General features: G+C 58.7%; 1 protein-coding gene across 1 annotated transcript in view; it reads left to right on the top strand.

The window, feature by feature from the left end:
* Positions 1-251: 251 nt before the first annotated feature.
* MN1 (MN1 proto-oncogene, transcriptional regulator) overlaps positions 252-13,226 on the top strand; it is a 43,833-nt gene continuing 30,858 nt past the window's right edge. The window contains exon 1 of the mRNA XM_070399291.1: positions 252-4,552. Coding sequence (XP_070255392.1) covers positions 799-4,552 — 3,754 coding nt within the window. The 5' untranslated portion in view covers positions 252-798. The remainder of the gene's footprint in view (positions 4,553-13,226) is intronic.

Genomic DNA, 13,226 nt, shown 5'->3' with positions numbered 1-13,226 from the left:
TGCAGCGCACCGGCCGCGGAGCCGGGGAACCGTGTCTTCTCCTATCCCTCGGGGTCCAGCCCCGGGTGCCCGCTGCCTCCCCAGCCCCGCTGCTCCCTCGGCTCGGGGGCCGGCACGGGTGATGTCGAGCGGAGCCTCCAGCCCTCCGACCAGCTGAAGAAACAGTAGCCGCTTGCTCGGGGCCGACGGGGACTGTGCGAGTGGATCGTGCTTGGCGGAGGCTCGAGCTACCGCGCGCGGGGACTCCGGGGGAGGGGGGAGGGACCGCTCTGTCCGTGCCCGGGCGCCAGCCACGGCTTTAAAGGGTCTCCCTGCCCGGCCCCTGAGCAGCTCCGCTTCGGACTCACTCGGAGAGGCTTCGGGCGGCTTCCTGGGGCTCCCCACCCGATCCGTTCGGACTTAAGAAGGTGATCGCTCCGCTTTCCCTGCCTCCTTCCCGCCTCCTTCCCCCCACTTAACTTTTTGTCTCCACTCGCCTGCAGCTCTGTTCCCTCCCCGCAAACCCACCCGCGGCTGTGCCAACCGCCTGGGGCATGGGCCCTCCAACACGGCTCCTGGAGGCCCTGCGGCACCGCAAGATGTGAGAGACCCGTGTGGGGCAGAGCCAGAGCTTCGGGAGAGGAGCGGAGAAGCCCCAGCCTTCACAGGCCAGGAGCGGTGGCGGTGCGCACTGCGTCCCCGCGGTGCCGAGCGAGCGTCCCAGCCCAGGGCCGGATCGAGTAGCTGGCCGGAGGCGCGCCGCGGAGAGCAGGCTGTCATGCCCTATTGATTCCATCCCCCCCTCCCCCCCTGCCAAGTATGTTTGGGCTGGACCAATTCGAGCCCCAGATCAACAGCAGGAACGCTGGCCAGGGCGAGAGGAACTTTAACGAGGCCGGACTAAGCATGAACACCCACTTTAAGGCTCCGGCTTTCCACGCGGGGGGACCTCCTGGCCCCGTGGACCCTGCCATGAGCGCGCTGGGCGAGCCCCCGATCCTGGGCATGAACATGGAGCCGTACGGCTTCCACGCGCGCGGCCACTCGGAGTTGCACTCGGGGGGGCTGCAGGCGCAGCCGGTGCACGGATTCTTTGGAGGCCAGCAGCCGCACCACGGCCACCCGGGAGGCCACCACCCCCACCAACATCACCCTCACTTCGGGGGCAACTTTGGTGGCCCGGACCCAGGGGCCTCATGCCTGCACGGGGGTCGCCTGCTCGGCTACGGCGGCGCCGGCGCTGGCCTGGGCAGCCAGCCGCCCTTCGCCGAGGGTTATGATCATATGGCGGAGAGCCAGGGGCCTGAGAGCTTCGCCCCGCAGCGACCCGGGAACCTCCCGGACTTTCACAGTTCGGGCGCCTCGGGCCACGCCGTGCCGGCCCCGTGCTTGCCGCTGGACCAGAGCCCTAACCGAGCCGCCTCCTTCCACGGCCTCCCCGCCTCCAGCGGCTCTGATTCCCACAGTCTGGAGAACCGGAGGGTGGCGAACCAAGGAGCCGTCGACTCGCTGGAATACAATTACCCGGGCGAGGCGCCCTCGGGACATTTCGACATGTTTTCGCCCTCCGATTCCGAGGGGCAGTTGCCTCATTATGCGGCGGGTCGCCAGGTTCCCGGGGGCTCTTTCCCGGGTGCTTCGGCTATGCCCAGAGCTGCAGGCATGGTGGGCTTGTCCAAAATGCACGCCCAGCAGCAGCAGCAACAGCAGCAGCAGCAGCAGCAGCAGCAACAACAGCAGCAGCAGCACGGCGTTTTCTTCGAGAGGTTCGGCGGGGCCCGCAAGATGCCGGTGGGCTTGGATCCGGGAGTAGGCTCCAGGCACCCATTAATGCAGCCTCCCCAGCAGGCCCCGCCGCCCCCGCAGCAGCAGCCCCCACAGCAGACTCAGCCGCCGCCGCCGCAGCAGCAGCCTCCGCCGCCCGGGCTTCTGGTCCGACAAAATTCGTGCCCACCCGCGCTCCCGCGGCCCCAGCAGGGCGAGGCGGGCACACCCAGCGGCAGCCTGCAGGACGGGGGGCCCATGCTGCCCAGCCAACACGCGCAGTTCGAGTACCCCATCCACAGGCTGGAGAACCGGAGCATGCACCCTTATTCGGAGCCCGTGTTCAACATGCAGCATCCTCCTCCCCAGCAGGCGCCCAACCAGCGGCTGCAGCATTTCGACGCGCCCCCCTACATGAACGTGGCCAAGAGGCCGCGCTTTGACTTCCCGGGCAGCGCGGGAGTGGACCGCTGCGCTTCGTGGAACGGCAGCATGCACAACGGCGCGCTGGACAACCACCTCTCGCCCTCGGCCTATTCGGGCCTCCCCGGCGAGTTCACACCGCCGGTCCCTGACAGCTTCCCCTCCGGGCCACCCCTGCAGCACCCGGCCCCAGACCACCAGTCCCTGCAGCAGCAGCAGCAGCAGCAGCAACAACAACAGCAGCAGCAGCAGCAGCGCCAAAACGCGGCCCTCATGATTAAGCAGATGGCGTCGCGGAATCAGCAGCAGCGGCTGCGCCAACCCAACCTGGCCCAGCTCGGCCACCCCGGGGACGTGGGCCAGGGGGGCCTGGTGCACGGCGGCCCGGTGGGCGGCTTGGCCCAGCCGAACTTTGAACGCGAAAGCGGCGGCGCGGGCGCGGGGCGCCTGGGCACCTTCGAGCCGCAGGCGCCCCACTTGGCGCAGGAGAGCGCGTGGTTCCCAGGCCCTCACCCGCCGCCGGGCGACCTGCTGCCCCGCAGGATGGGCGGCTCGGGCCTGCCCGCGGACTGCGGCCCGCACGACCCTGGGCTGGCGCCGCCCCCTCCGCCCGGTGGCTCGGGGGTGCTGTTCCGGGGCCCCCTTCAGGAGCCGCTGAGGATGCCCGGAGAGGGCCACGTGCCCGCGCTGCCCTCCCCTGGCCTGCAGTTCGGGGGCAGCCTGGCCGGCCTGGGCCCACTGCAGTCACCGGGGGCTGGAGTGGGGCTGCCTAGCGCTCCCTCCGAGCGCCGGCCCCCTCCGCCGGATTTCACCGCGTCCGCGCTCGGGGGCCAGCCTGGCTTCCCGTTCGGCGCCGCGAACCGGCAGGCCACCCCGCACAGCGGCCCAGGCGTGAACTCGCCCCCGAGCGCGGGCGGGGGCGGCGGCGGCACCGGAGGCGGCGGCGGCAGCGGAGGGGGCGCGTACCCGCCGCAGCCGGATTTCCAGTCCAGCCAGCGCCCCTCGGCCAGTAAGCTGGGCGCGCTCTCGTTGGGCTCCTTCAACAAGCCCAGCTCCAAGGACAACCTGTTCGGCCAGAGCTGCCTGGCTGCGCTCTCCACCGCCTGCCAGAACATGATCGCCAGCCTCGGGGCCCCCAACCTCAACGTGACCTTTAACAAGAAGAACCCGCCCGAGGGGAAGAGGAAATTGAGCCAGAACGAGACCGACGGCGGCGCGGCCGTGGCCGGCAACCCGGGCTCGGATTACTACCCCGGAGGGACTGCTCCGGGGGCCCCAGGGCCCGGAGGCCCTGCGGGGACCAGTAGCAGTGGCAACAAAACCTCGGGGCCGCCCAACCCTCCCTCCCAGGGGGACAGCACCAGCCTCTCCCCAAACTACACCCTGGAATCCACGTCGGGGAACGATGGCAAGCCGGTCTCCGGGGGCGGTGGCCGGGGCCGGGGTCGCAGAAAAAGGGACAGTGGTCACGTGAGCCCGGGGACCTTTTTCGACAAGTACTCCGCGGCACCGGACAGCGGGGGCGCGCCCGGGGTCAGCCCAGGGCAGCCGCAGCCGGGCCTGGGGGGAAGCTCGACGGGCGAGGCACGCGGGGCGCCCACGCCCCATGAGAAAGCGCTCACCTCGCCCTCTTGGGGGAAAGGGGCCGAATTGCTCCTGGGGGACCAGCCGGACCTCATGGCCTCCCTGGATGGTGGAGCCAAGTCCAACGGGAGTTCCCCGCACGTGGGCGAGTTCGCCTCCGAGGAGGTGAGCACCAGCTACGCCAACGAGGACGAAGTGTCATCCAGCTCTGACAACCCCCAGGCCTTGGCCAAAGCGAGTAGGAGCCCCCTGGTGACAGGTTCGCCCAAACTCCCTCCCCGGGGGGTGGGCGCAGGGGAACACGGACCCAAGGCGCCCCCGCCCCCGCTCGGCCTAGGCATCATGTCTACCTCTACCTCGACCCCTGACAGCTATGGCAGCGGCGGGGGCGCTGGCCACCCGGGCACGCCTGGCCTGGAGCAGGTCCGGACCCCGACGAGCAGCAGCGGGGCACCGCCGCCCGACGAGATCCACCCCCTGGAGATCCTCCAGGCACAGATCCAGCTGCAGAGGCAGCAGTTCAGCATCTCCGAGGACCAGCCCCTGGGGCTCAAGGGGGGCAAGAAGGGCGAGTGTGCTGTGGGGGCGTCGGGCGCCCAGAACGGAGACAGCGAGCTGGGCAGCTGCTGCTCGGAGGCTGTCAAGAGCGCCATGAGCACCATCGACCTGGACTCCCTGATGGCGGAGCACAGCGCCACCTGGTACATGCCCGCAGACAAGACCCTGGTGGACGGTGCCGAGGACGACAAAACGCTGGCGCCCTGGGAGAAGGCCAAACCCCAGAACCCCAGCAGCAAAGAAGGTATATGCCCTCCCCCCCCCCCATTTCTGGTCCCCTTCTTACCCCCCAGAGACCCGCCCCGCCCCCCTTGCAGGCCTTAGCCTCTGCAGCCTGGCAGGCCCCATGGAAGGAGGGAGACCTTTGGAATTAGGAGTCCATAGGGCCTTCTTTTAGTGCCCAGCTCAGAGCTGGATACCCTTCCTCTGACTCACACCAAGGGCTCTCTGAGTCTGCCCCTCCCCCCCAGCTCCCCTTAGGTGCTGCCAGGTAGATGCTGGTGCCACTGGGTGCGAGGAACTTAGGGGGCAGTGCTTTGAGGATTATGGCAGAGTCCCCATGCCCCTCCGGCTGGTTGCTCAGAGGTCTCAGCCTCAACCTCCAGGCTGGTTCCGGTTTTTAGGGGTTGCGTGCCCGGCTCCTGGTAGGCAGGACACGTGGGAAGTTATGTTCATGCCTCCCCACCTTTTCTAGGCAGCCAGCCTTAGCTCCAGCTCCTCCCCTGTGTGCCAGCATCTTTAGAAAAAAAAAAAAAAAGTTCCCAGCGCTGGTGGTGGCAGCATCACTATCACTCAGAGGCATCGCCTAATTTGACATTTGTTCCTGATGAGTAGCTGTTTTGTCTCTTGTTAACTGTTGGAGTTTCATTGAAAAGCAGGGTACCTGTAGGGGTTGTGGGAGGCAGGCAGTCTTTCCCAGGTGCAGCCCCTGGACCTTTGGTGGGGCTGGGGGCGGGGGAGTCCGCTTGGCAGAGGCCAGGCCACTCAACCACGGTTTGCGTATGGGGAGGTGGATATATATTCTTAAGACACAAAGGACCCGCGTCTGTCAATATCTCCCTGGCTTTGGTGACAGATGTCCGGTCCCAGCTCTCCTTTGCATTCTAAGCACTCCCCTCCGTCCCCGCAATCAGGCCTGGGGGCTTTGGAGGTGGGTGGGTTGGGGGCTAGTCAATGAACCGCCTTTGCAGTTAAGTAATAACAGTTTTTTAACCTAAAGAAGAGTAGGCTGCTGTAGATATCCATTTCATTTTAATGGGGCCTTCCTCTCCTCCCTTATCCCCCTCCTCACAGATAATGGCTTCTTAAAGTTAGGTAACATCATTTCTTTCTCTCCCCCCCCCCCCCATTTCTACCTTTTTTCCTTTTAAACCCTACTTGAATCCCCTTGGTGTCAACAGGCTGAATAGTATCATGAAACCAGTGACCGGCGATGCAAACCACGTCTTTAAAAACCACATCCCTTGTTTTTTGCCCTCTCTTAGACTTCTTTTCCTCTGCCTTCATTTCCCTAGTCCTCCCCGCAGCCTGCCATCTCTTGGCCCTGGGTTCAAGGGCTGGGTAGGTTTTGGGAGAGTGGCATGGGCAGGAGGGGGAGGGGACGTACGGCAGGAGTCAGGCGGCTCAGACTCAGGGTTCCCAGGGCCGGCGCCTGTCCGGGGTAGCTTTCCCCGCTCAGGGTTTCTAATTCATGAATGCGGCCGGCCTCGCTGCTTGCTGCTTTTCTCTTTGTTCGCCTACTGCCCAGCCCGGGACGCCGCTCTCTCATTTGAAGCCGGGTGTTTAGCATGCACAGCAGACGCTCGAGCCGGCATCAGCATTCTCCAGGCTTCTCCCAGGCAAGGCCATAAATTGGTTAGTTTGGGACCCTCCGCGTCTTCTCCCCTTTTCTCCCTCCCCCCCACCGCCTCCTTTTAAACATGGAGTTGGACACAGCATCCTGCTTGCTCGCCCGCCCCCCCCCCCCCCCCTTTTATTTTCTTGTACACAACCTCTCGATCGATAGCTGGTTAGCACAAATCCCAGCCCCTGTCACTTCTACCTGGCTTGGCCTGGCTGTCCCTCCTCCTCCCCCTTCTCCCCCCTCCTCCCCCGCCCCCCAGTAATTAAGAACATATTGGCCCAAATGGGGTGAGAAAAGTTAAGGAAAGAAAAACCCGATTTAGTGAATTCATAAAGAAAAACCAGTAGCACGTTGCCTTTGAGTCTTTTGAAAGATCTTAGGTGGAAAAGGATTGAGTGGCTTTAATGAGTTGTTTTTTTTTGTTTTGTTTTTTTTTTTAAAGGTGTCCCACTACTCCCTTCCCAGTCCACCCCAGGAATCTTCCTTGACAGGGAAAAAATAAATAAATAAATGAAAAGATGCAGGCTGGGAATGGAGAAATGTCATGAAAGAAATGCTCTATTTTGCTTGTTTCATGATCACAGACAGACGAGGGAAAATGTTTTTTTGTTTGGAAACAGATGCTAGCCTCTTTAGGGTTGATTTGCCCAAGATGCCCGCCTGACGCAGCCCTCCCCTGCACCCAGGAGGACAGGGAGTTCCGTCCACCCACTTGACCTCCTTTGTTTTCCACTCGGTGATGTGGGAAGGACAGGTTCCTAGATAAAAGCCCTAAATCGAGGTCCCTTGCAGCCTCTGCAGCCTTGGGGCTTCTGGTGACGGCTGTAGAAGGCATTCGCATCCGATCGCTGCTCCCTTCCTGGTAGTAAATAAGGAAGATTAAACTTTTCATGATGATAACACCCCACAGTTCCATCTGCACATGTTGTATAAGTAGGTACACAGAGCCTTCAACAGGCCCCCCGAGTCCCCCGGCTGAAAATCACAGTGAAGTGTGCCACTTTGAAATAGAGTAAAAAAAAAAACAACACAAAAAACCAAAAAAAAAACACAAAAAAGAAACACAAGACCATTAAAGTGAAATGTCCCGCTTTTCCTTGAACACGTGCCTATGTGTTCCCATCAGCCGGGGAGCAGTGGCGTCCAGTGGCTTTGAGTAATACCTTCCCCTGGGGCCCCAGCCCCACCAAGCACTTTCGTCCACCCACCCCCACCCCCAACCCCCTCGTTTCAGGCAAAGCCCACTTTTGTAATGATATTTTTTATTTTGTCACGCCGTAAAACACGCCAGTACTAATGTGATTAAATATTAACACCGTTTCTGAAATTCTTCGCTCCGATGACAAAATACTAGTCAGTATTTAACAAAATGACCCGTGCTCAGATCGGAGAGAAGGAATACGTCTTCAGAGCTGCACAAGCCGGGTAGCCACGGGGACGTGCCCAGCGTGTCTTATGGGGTTCAGATGCCCTCCAGAGGGGAGGAAACTCCACTGGCAAGTTGCAGTTCTGGGAAAGTCTAGGCCAGCATGACATGTGATTACGATTTTTTTTTTTTTTTAAACCAGGAAAGCGAGTCTCTCCAAATCACGCTTCCCCTGACTTCTTAATCAACCCACCGAACAACTTTTATATAATGAAACTCTACATCTCATCATGAGGCCCCGTTTGCACAAAGTTGGAGTGGGGGGGGGAAGGGTGAGGTTGTGCAAAGGGGGGAAACACACACACACACACACACACACACACACACACACACACACACACACAAAACCAGCCTGCGTTTGGGCCTATTCAGGCATCCATGACATCAGTGAGGTTGCCATGCATTTGAAATGAGTTTGCAGAATTGTCCACCTATCTTCGTAATAGATGTGTGGCCATGGAGGAATTTCAAAACTGATAAAGAACTCGAAATAATGCTAGATAGCAGATGAAGGAGAGCTTGTAGGAAACAGTATGCTTCTCCCCCTCCTCCTGCCTCTTCCCCCAGAATTTTCAAAACTGGAATTCACCGTATTCTGTTACAAGTCGATCCTGGCCAAACTTCCATTCTGTGGGACACTCTCTCTCTGTCTTAAAATCGGGAGCAGTCTAGAAACGCTCTTTCACATACATGGAAGGGGGAGAGGTCTCTGTCTTCGCCCTGCACGCAATCCTGCCCTTTTTGGGAAGTAGGACATGTCTACAGTGATGCGGGAGAAAATTTTGGAATTTCACGCTCCCCTCAGCGTTCCAGTCAGAACACAGTGGAACGGTGCTGAGAAATCCGAGGCAGGCGGGATTTGAACACCGAATTTCCTTTAGACATGGGGCGGGCTGGGGGACGGAGGGGGGGCTCTGAACCGTTTCCCCCACGTCCCCCGCACCTTTGGAGAGCTTTTTCAGGCTCACGCCAACTTGTCTGGGGCAAGGCAAAGGAGCCTTGCATTCCCGTCTCCCTGTGAAAGCATCCAGCCAGGGCCGCATGCCTCCATGTGACTTTTTGCAGCCTCCGGAAGATGTAACCCAAAACTTCGCAGGTGTTAATCGGGGGGTAATGTAAATAGGAGCCCCCTTTGTGCAGCTGACGTGGGGGCCTGCCTGCTCCCTGGCTAGTCCGGGACATACTACTACTGTGCTTGGTGCTTGTTTAATATTTCATGGCTATAATAAACCTGTCTTCTTTGCCCGCCTCCCGACATAAAACCCCAACCCCGCACACATCTGCAATTATACATTTCCACTAAATATTAATAAAGGACAAGGATGTTTTCAGGGGCTGAAAGCTTCTTAGTGTGGAGCTTGCTATGGTTTCTGCCCCTGGATTTTTTTTTTTTTTTTTCCTGGCTGTTTTGCTTTTAAATAGCCACTGCCTTCTAATATGTAACATATACTTATATATTCTCCTCTGTGTAAATATATACTTTTTTTTTTTTTTTTTTTTTTTTGCAGATGGGAGGGTTTTCCTCAAGGATAGCTTTCTTTAATATAAATCCATTTAGATGTCTTGGGAGGCCCCCCCCTTCAGTCCCGGAAGTAAGAGACTGTTGAAATGGACTTCTTATTTTATTGAGGTTTCTAGGAAGGGAGTGAGGCTTGGTTAATCTAATTTCTCTTTCTAGCAATGAAAGCCTATGGTTCCTGATACGATTTCGTTTTGCCTGACAGAGGTATTTAAATTTCCGCAAAGAATCTTGATGGGTCCCGAAAATCGGGCTGCCCTCGCCAAGAAGTTACTCGATACTCCGGGCTGATAGGAAATCTACATCTTGCATAAATATTCGGGCGAGGACCCGGTGAAATTAGAGGGAGGAAAATTCCTCCCGCCGTGGAAGTCTATATCCTTGGAATGTCACAGGCATCTCCTGAGCCCAATGCATGCTGGAAGGTTTAGCAGAATCACCGTTCTCGCCACTAGAGTGACAGTACCTTTGGGTCGTGTTCTCTGCCCTGCGAGTGATCTCCTTTGCCCACAGCACTCAGCAGATAAACGCTCCTAGGAAGGAAGACGGCATTGAGCTCTGTTGAGTTCATTGTAGAGATGAAAAGGCTGTGGCATCATGTCATAGGATCAAATGTTTTGGGAGGTCGCCCAAGCCCACTGTGACATAAAAACACTCGAACCCTCTCATGCGGGGGCGGTGGGGGGGGGAGATCTGGGTTTATGGGGGGACCCCTGTAACCAGTGGGTGCACCTTCTAGCCTCTCTTCACTGCTCCCCCACCTGCTCATTCCCCCTGGCTTCATCGCGCTGCCTCCAGTTGGGATTTTGACTCGCCCAGCGATGTGTTTGTTTTAGGACGATGTCTATTTTTAGGCGTTTCTCAGGCGGACAGATTTGAGTGTGCGTTTTTGATCGCTGGCGGCGGAGATGTTGATACGTCCATGAATGCGTGATCGAGAAGGGAGACGCTTGGGGGGGGGGGGACATTGTCAAGTTTCCTCGTCTTCTCGCACACGCCGGAGCCAGACGAAGGGGTGTGGGGGCCGGGCGTGAAAGAGTCCGGCTGCGGTGGGTGTGGGCTCTGGGTCTGTCCGTCATCCGCAGAGGAAAGCAGGGCCCCGTGCAATTGCGCGTGGGAAGAGCACCCCTCGCCCCACCCTGGCGTACACACGTGTGCATGTGCACGGCCTCGCGTATTTCCATCACATCCCCCTGCGACTCCTCCACTTGCCCCCTTAATCTACTTTCTGAGGGCGAGTGGGAAAGAAAGCTAAGCCTTCTCTCAATGGCCTTCCCTGGCAGGTTTTGACTCAGTGAAGGCCTGTAAATAGAGGGAGGTATTGGAAGGTCCTAATGATGAAATCTGGGCCTCCGGGCCCCCCTGGGCGACGGGTGACTGTGACCTGGAGCATTTCGGTAGCAGACACACGTGTTTTGTGCGTGAGCGTGCATGGAGGTGCCTCTCTGGCTGAGTTCCGCTCACGCGAGACTCTTAGGCCGGGAGAGGAATCTTTGAATCAGCATCCCCCCTTCCCAATCCCCCCCCCCCCCCAACTCCGCCTCTCAGCTGTGGGAAGCAGACGCCGCTTCTCACTCGTGGAAATTCCCCTCCTGTAGGGTCATCTTCTGGTACCAGCGACGTGGCACCTTTTGCTCAGTGGGTCGCCCAGCGCAGAGGTGGGCCTGGGAGTTGGCTGCTATCGTCCCACGATGGGACAGCAGGCATCCAGCACGCAGCCTCACCCCTGGGGACCGGTGGCCTGCGGGTGTGAGTGAGGGGACACCTGTGGGCGCGTGTGCACCGCAGGGGGCTCAGCCTGGCACACGTATTTTGTGACCGGGCTGAAAAGCGGGGTGACGTTTCCTTCACTTGAGCGAGGAGAGGGACGTCGGAGAGCCGTGGTTCTCACGGGGTGGAACCGGCACAGGCTCGCTTTGTTCGCTGGCCTGCATTTTAATCAGCCGCCTCTGAGGTTTGGGAAGCGAGTGGAGGGTCTGCTCCCAACACGGTGGGTGCTGGCCCAGAAAGGACACGAGGTGGGGGGGAAGTGGGGGGGGGTGGAGGGGCGGTAGAGAAAGCGCCACTGGTTTCTTCACGGTTTGGAGTCCCAAGGGGCTGTTTCTAACCTGTGCCCGATACTTGCAGATGTTGGCCGTGCACGTCCGAGTGGGATTGGCTCCCCGGGAACCCATGGAGTCGGGGTCCCTCGCAGCCACGGTGCCCCAAGCCCTCATTCTCCGTCTGGGCTGAGAGAGCCGGTCCGTTTTCGTGATGGCTGCTTCCTTGCGCAGCTGGCTCTGAGAGAGATGTTGCTAGCGATCGTGTGCGTTCCCTTTCATGATTTTATACATCATCGTACGGACCCAGATGCCCTTTAAACGTAAAGGCAATTGATTTGAACGGTTTGGAGGACTGGGTAGCATTCGCGGTAACAAATTGGCTCTTTCTGAATGTCCCAGAAGGAACATCAGACATGGAATAGACTTGCCCGAAAGAGGGGAAAAAGTCCCAATGAACATCCCAGCGCAAACTCACCTTGGGGGGTGGGGGAGAAGCAGGTTTTTATGTTCTGATCTTTAAAGGAAAGCCCAGGGGGCCAGCGACATCAGCTTCCCCACGCCCACGCGAGCTGGTGGGATCCCTCCCGTGCGACTCCCAGCCTCTGCCCTCTTTCCACCCATGTCTCCCAGGAAGGCCTCGAGCTCCCCATGAAAGGTTTGCCGCTGGGATCCGGACCCTTGGCGCCGTCTCAGGTTCTCTGGGTTGCAGGCTGACTTACTCGTACCCGGTGTTTGGTTTGGGTGAGATGAGTGAGGTGTGCTGGACAATGGTTTACGGAAGCAGGGAGACCCTGTGTCAGAGGCATATTTGGGGTTCATTGCAAAGTCTACTGCTTTGAAGACACTTGGGTGTGTGTGTGTGTGTGTGTGCGTGTGTGTGTGTGATCTTGCTTTCAACCTTGCTTTTATCTCAAAAAAGTATCGCCATGGTTGCTCAGAAATAGACAGCCCGTTCCCTGTTCCAACAGCCTGTCTTGGGAGAACTAAGTGGCTCGAGATGCGTTTCATTCTGAGAGTTTAAAATTAGTTTGTCTTTCTCATTCCTGATCATAATTTCAAGAGTGTCGGGGTACAGAGATTTCATTTGACCTTAACGCTCGGGTCAAAAATTCACTGGAGTGACAGGGTCTCAGGCCCTTCTGACGGGCTGGCTTTGTGTGATGTGTCTTGGGAAGTCGCTGCCCCAAGTTGAGGGCCCCAGCGTGGCGTTCCTGGCCATATTTGGGAGCTCCTGGAATGTTAGTAAGTGAACAGTTAGTGAGTGAACCCCTCCACGCACACACTTGCTCTCTCTCTCTCTCTCTCTCTCTCTCTCTCTTATCCCTCCACACACAGAGCAGGGTGAGATGTCAGAAAGATATGACCCTTTTCAGTCGCCGCCGTGAAGCAGTGTGTTCAGACGCCCTTGGATCCCGGGACACAAGCATTGTCGAGTGATTGGCAACGACCACCAGGAATAAACGACTTCTGAGGGACCATCTTAAGATGGGAGAGGGGGTGGGGCAGTCTGCAGACAACATCGCCGGCTTTGAATTCCCCCAGGCTCAGGGTCGGTTGAGAATTTGCGGAGAAGAGTGAGCGGGTTCTACCCTGTTGTCCGCGGGGCTGTTTAAAAAGTCCTTACACACGTGAGCCCGAGTCCTGATGGGGACACTCTGGCCTCCTTTCCTATGAGCCAGAAACGCCGCTCCCCCCCCCCCCCCACACCGTTAGGAATTCTGGATGGAGTTGGGGGTGCAGTTTATTTTTTCTCAGGGGCGATCGTCAAGGGGGAGAGAAGTGCATCCATATGAGTCCGTTGCTGTTTACCGACACTCAGGGTTCCGGAGTGGAAAATAACTTGTTAATGTGGGAGTCATTTAGACAGCACCTCCTGGGCGCAGCCAGGGGTGCGTGGCTCGTGTCGGGACCCGTGTCGGCCACTGTCAAGGACAGAAAGTTCTTGGCCGAGCTCTCCCCGTGGGTCCCGGGGTTTCCACGTGGCCGCAGATGTTTTGGGGGGGGGGGGGAATAGATGTGGAGGACCCAGTCCAAGACGGCTGACCGCATGGTGGGTCTGTGAGCAATCAGGGCCCGTGTCTGTTTAGT

This window comes from Myotis yumanensis, unplaced genomic scaffold (genome assembly GCF_028538775.1).
Source record: "Myotis yumanensis isolate MYYU_CA2020_CCGP unplaced genomic scaffold, mMyoYum1.0.hap1 SCAF_19, whole genome shotgun sequence".
In the NCBI taxonomy this organism is placed as follows: domain Eukaryota; kingdom Metazoa; phylum Chordata; class Mammalia; order Chiroptera; family Vespertilionidae; genus Myotis; species Myotis yumanensis.
This window is presented reverse-complemented; position numbering and strand designations above follow the sequence as displayed.